Below are 5,387 nucleotides of genomic sequence, written 5' to 3'. Positions count from 1 at the left end.
TCCGTCTCTTCAGTTTACCTAAAGCCTACCCAACAAAGTTGCCAAAATCTTGCACTGACGTCTTCGCTAGTTCTGATGTTCAATAACCTTGAGTTATTTTTAAGCTACCAACACAAGTGACCAGTCTTCGGAACACTGACCGGCTAAAATAGTATTGAACAAAGAACCCAACCAGAGATGTGCCTTAATTCAACCAAACAGTTTGAATGACTCACAGCGAACCATAACCAGAGGATACACTCGTTGATGTGTGCTTTTGCACCTCGTTTCTCGCTTCAATGACAGCTTTTTGGAGTAGACGTCCAAATGGCTGCAGGCGCTTGGCAGCAGCTCGATCAACCTTTGAACGTTGTTTAGTCTACAAAGAGAATAGACATTTCAGTGAACATTTCAAGCTAGAAATAGTCAAGATAAGTCACAATAGTGGGGCGACCACAAAACCTAAGGCTGAATAAATCAACAGACCAGGTGTAGGAGGTTGTACCTAAGGCGCTTTAAGGTAGATACAACATAACTAAACGCGATCACGCCAGATACACGACCTTAACATGACACATACGATTGCCCCAGATCGGCCACTAAAACCAACAGAGATTTCGTTGACCAAGACGCTTTGGATGAAGTAAAAATGATTCTCGAAAATTTGCTGTGCCTATGGATTTCATCTAGAACATAACCACCACCGTCATCATCAACCACACTGACAGTGATACCAGGGTGCTCTGATGCCGTGATGTCAGCCTTAGTACCACACAAAAATTACCACGATGGGCAAGTAATAAGAGGATCTATGTTGGGGCTTCGCTATCAAAACACAGAAAACCTCTCGTAGGAGGCCCTTAGGAAGAAAAATGAAAAAGATAGGCGATCCTGTATATCCAAATACCCAGTCAGAAAAGTGGATATCAAGCAGCATAAAGAACGTACAAGGACGCGGGTGAACTGTGAAGGCCCTAGGAATATAGGAAGAGGCGACCGCACCCTACGTAAGCTGATAAAACCAATTAGCTCGAGAATCGGGATGTCACCGAAACTGTTTGTAAAATCAAAGGGTATATGATTCGAAGAATCGTCTTTTTGAGTAACGGAATGCACACGGTGAAAAAAACGTTCAGATGGCCCTCTGCAACACAATCTCTCGAAGAACCCAAAAGACCTGAATGGTACTGTGGACAGTCTCTATGGGTACCGAGTCTCTAAAACTGGACAAGGAGAGATAACTTATATGCTTATTTCAAACGGGGGCCGCCGGTTTCTTGATCATTCAGTTGCATGCCGTGGAGAATTGGATCATGTGGTGCTGTTTTTTTCTTACAATGGTGATCAAGTGAACATTCCTGTGGCCACTGCATTCACTACCATTTAAAGACTGGTTATTATCCGCTCGCGTTGGTTGGCTGCAGCCTCCACCGATCGAAGAGAGGCAAATTTTCACTGAAGATTTCATCACCGTTATAGAACAAAGTCCATCAGGACAGCACCATTGAATGGGTAGAAAAACCCATTCGCGAAATAAAAAAACGGTAGGGGCAGTGAAGTCACCGGCGAGAGTTACGCACACAGTCGGAAACCAGAATGATTAGCAAATCCCTAATTGAAGTGTGGTCCAGTAATCCTGACGTTCCTGCCGGCCAAGAGGAAGTGAGTCACTCTTGTTGATTTTTCACTTGCTGAGTGTGTAGACAAGTTTGCATGTATCGTTGGAACAATTTGCTAATATTCTCAGGAAATTCAAACATAAGCATCCTCCATCAAACAAGGCAAAAGACCTGTCAGAAATCTGGTGCCTCGATTCGGTTGGTCGTGGAACTACGTAGTGCCCCACGTAAGTACGGAGGACAATTTAAAGGTACTCTGAACAAAATGAGGTGAGCGATTCTCTCAAGTTCGTCAGCGTTACCAGTGACATCAGAGCACCAGTAATACACATAGGTGCTTGACTGACATACAGCGAAGAGGGGAGATTTATTAGACGATGAAGAGGAAACGAAAGGGTAGGGGCTAAATCATATTTATTTGAGAAAAATGTTTAAAGAATAAGGCATCTACACCTCTGAAACAGCACTAAAAAAGCAAAAGTGCATCAAGTTCGAGTATGGCGACATCAGCAACAGTGACACAGCGTCCTTCGTGAAATTTACCTAGCGCATAGCGACGGGGGACTTTAGCTAGAGTGCTCCACCAGGACACGCTAGCAATGTACTGACTGGTGTTACCACCAAGTTGAGTAGCTGCGACCTACGAAACTACACTGATAGTCAACAAGAATGAACTAAAAAAAGAAAAGCGATGGGAGGTGTGATTAAGGAACATGAAAAAGGAAAATAAATAACAGCGATGGTTGGTCCAGCCTCCATCTCACTTTCAAATAAAATGAACAGTAATATCCTCTTGTTTGTACTAAATGTGGTATATAAATTCATCCTCCATTGGGTTCTGCTTAATAGCTTAATGGCACTTCAAACATGGTAGAACGGTGGGTACGAACACGGCTTTCGGCCATAACATTAGGCCCGAAATTCGAACTGGAAATCGGCGGCCATGAACATAATACCACCGTAGGCAGCACCGCTGGGCAACAACGATAGGGTCCACAAATGGCCTTGACGAACCAGGGTGAAATGCCAACCACTGCACTGGGAAAAAACTCACCGGGGCAGTTCTAACGACAGAACGAATGGTGGAGACTTTGTCCATTTCTTCTGCCTCATGAGATTCACGCAGCGCAGCTTGTTTAGAAGACAAGACAGAGGTGCTCACAACCTTGCGTTCCTGGGGGAAAATGCTTGTGAGAATGAAGTTAATACCTCATAGACCGGAGAAGTGGACGATATGTCATCATTTATAAACTCATCTATAGAGAGCATTAATCTGCTATGGGTGCCTACTTTCATCTGCATGGATATGTAGAAGTTCACCCTCCACATGAGGCTCACGCGAGGAGGCAACCAACTTGTCCGTTTTCCGTTGGTCAACTGGAGACCGGGAGCGCGAATGGCCAGAAGCTGAACGTGCTTTGTCCGATTTGCGCTTCTGCGGCCGAGATTTTGAACGATTTGAAGGCTGTTGTTTCTCGACAGGGGCTGCTACAAATAGGTGGTACATGAACAGGATCTATTTAATGCTGTACCTTTAACCGGTGTTTTCAGCTCCTCTAAAGTTGAGTGCAACCTTTACAAATCGTAAGGACGAACGCGAATACTTACCATCTAGTAAACTCAGCAGTGTGTTCTCCCAGAAACAACTGTAGATCCTTAGCCATACTGCTTTCGTTCTTCTTATTGGCAACCATCACCATGATGTAGTCTGGGAGCTCCTCGTCAATAAAAGCACCCAATTGTTTGAGCTTGGTTGTGACATGTTCCTTGCCGATAGAGCATATATTATGGGAAAATTTTGAGAAATACCTTCACTTTCAGCAAGAACTCTGCATCGAGTGCCATTCGCGAGAGACAGCGGACAATATTGAATTACGCGCCTTATAGGTGTCTCGGCCAGTTCGATAGACAGGTCACAGGATTTCAAGGGTATTTCAAATACCCATGGAAAGATGCCTAAATCCAGAATCTCGCGAATTATACAGCGCCGTCAGTTTGTAGACCGGAGTCACGAGCGTCCTTGATGGTAGGTTCAAAAGCCTCCCGCGGTACGTTCGAAATCCGTTTCGTTTTTCCCTCGTGCAAAGTTGTGAAAGAATTTTTTCGTTGTTCAATCTATTCACAGAGTACACACGAGTAATTGTTGAATTTTATTACTCTAACAAAACATTTGAGAGATAACCCTTTATATTTTGCGCACACTTCCTATTTTACACCTAATCCTAAGCATGACATCAATTTACTCCGATTGCCCGCTGCAGCCATTGAAAGACCACAACAGATGTGGACGAAATGCCTGCCCGTCGAACGTCAAACGCGGTGTGCAGTGCCAAACCGGCAAGGCCTGGTGGCACTTTAAATGCACAGGACGACCAGATAAGCCGACTAGCTAACTCTCCTGACCCGTTTGTCTGTGCCAGCTGTCTCTACATTAGGGGGCAATGCATACCGCAGCCAAGAGGAGAGTCCCCCAAAACGGTTACCGATCCCCAGTGCAGATTCAGAAAGACCACTGTCAGTGTTCCGCTTTAATCGGGATACTCGACGCGAAATTGTGATAATTAAAATAGTGGTAGGTATCTTAACTACCGAATGTACGCGTAGTATAGGAGTCCGAATATGGCCGAATGAATATCGTATATTCTCGAATATCGCAGGCGTACTATCAATCGCATCGTAAAACAAAAGCATATAAAAATACACCAAACAGAATGAATAGAATAGAGTCAATGTTCACCACATCCACCACACGTTGAATGAGCGTGCGGGTGTCTATAGTCTCTAATAAGTTGGAACCTCAAAGGTTCAGATCTTCTCAACGTCGGATTGTCAGGTTCAGTGTTTGTTTCATGCTCATCAGAACCATCTGTAAGAGAATCAGAAAGGTCATTAGTGTCTGAAGCAACAGACGTGTTGTCGCCAAACTGACCTATAGCATTGAATTCGACCTGATCAACATGCCGTCTGTGACTTGAGAGAACTTCGAGGTCAAGAACCGTGACCATACGATTCCCGTTCCTCCCAATAACAACACCAGTAGATAGACGTAGATCGTTACCTTTGAAAAATTTTATGTCGGCAGTCCCAATGCATTCGAGGTTTGTGCGTAAGGATCTTGATTTGAATAGCTCTGCTGGACACTTACCAGTAATTGAATGAGCAACATTCCTGTACTGCATCAAGAAATTATCAATGCCTCGATCAAGATCATGGAAAGTAATAGAGGAAATAGAATTGATGGCAGGTTTCAAAGTTCGAACAAAATTTTCAGCAAGTTCATTAGACTGTGGATGACGGGGAGCAGTAAATAAATGACGACAACCAAGTCCTTTTAACCAATATTCAAGAGATTTCGCTGTGAAGTGTGAGCCGTTATCAGTGACCAAAACAATTGGTACACCTTCACGACTAAATAGTTTCCTCAAAGCATACTGAGTAAACTCGGAACTCGGGGATGTCATGAGAAATACTTCCGTCCAGCGTGAATAGAAATCTACATCCACCAGTGAATAATATTTGTTCAAAAATGGACCGCAATAATCTGCATGAATGCGTTGCCAGTTTCACGGGACAATGGCCAAGGAATCCATTTGGATGGTTTGGAATGAACTTTGTGTGTACAATTCATACAATCCTTAGCCGTACGCGCAATGTCTGCATCCAACTCTGGCCACTTACAAGTAAGTCTGGCAAGCGACTTCATGTTGTCGATGCCTAAATGTCCGGAATGCAAATCGGATAAAATGGCACTTCTGTGTGTTGGTGGAATCACGACACGATCGTTATAAC

The 5,387-nt window shown here is 44.0% G+C and overlaps 2 protein-coding genes across 2 annotated transcripts in view; one reads left to right on the top strand and one right to left on the bottom strand.

The window, feature by feature from the left end:
• T265_05104 (hypothetical protein) overlaps window positions 1–2,867 on the bottom strand; it is a gene marked incomplete at both ends in the record, with an annotated part of 22,023 nt that extends 19,156 nt beyond the window's left edge. Inside the window, 3 exons of the mRNA XM_009170021.1 lie at window positions 216–358; window positions 2,653–2,772; window positions 2,808–2,867. Coding sequence (XP_009168285.1) covers window positions 216–358; window positions 2,653–2,772; window positions 2,808–2,867 — 323 coding nt within the window. The remainder of the gene's footprint in view (window positions 1–215; window positions 359–2,652; window positions 2,773–2,807) is intronic.
• Window positions 2,868–2,876: 9 nt separating this feature from the next.
• On the top strand, window positions 2,877–3,779 carry T265_05103 (hypothetical protein; the record flags this gene model as incomplete). The annotated part of the gene is made up of 2 exons (XM_009170020.1): window positions 2,877–3,099; window positions 3,724–3,779. 2 exons carry the CDS (start codon window positions 2,877–2,879, stop codon window positions 3,777–3,779), a joined length of 279 nt encoding a protein of 92 aa, XP_009168284.1.
• Window positions 3,780–5,387: the final 1,608 nt, after the last annotated feature.

Source organism: Opisthorchis viverrini (assembly GCF_000715545.1).
Source record: "Opisthorchis viverrini unplaced genomic scaffold opera_v5_92, whole genome shotgun sequence".
In the NCBI taxonomy this organism is placed as follows: domain Eukaryota; kingdom Metazoa; phylum Platyhelminthes; class Trematoda; order Opisthorchiida; family Opisthorchiidae; genus Opisthorchis; species Opisthorchis viverrini.
The sequence above is the reverse complement of the archived record's forward strand: the minus strand, read 5'-3'. Positions and strand labels throughout refer to the sequence as shown.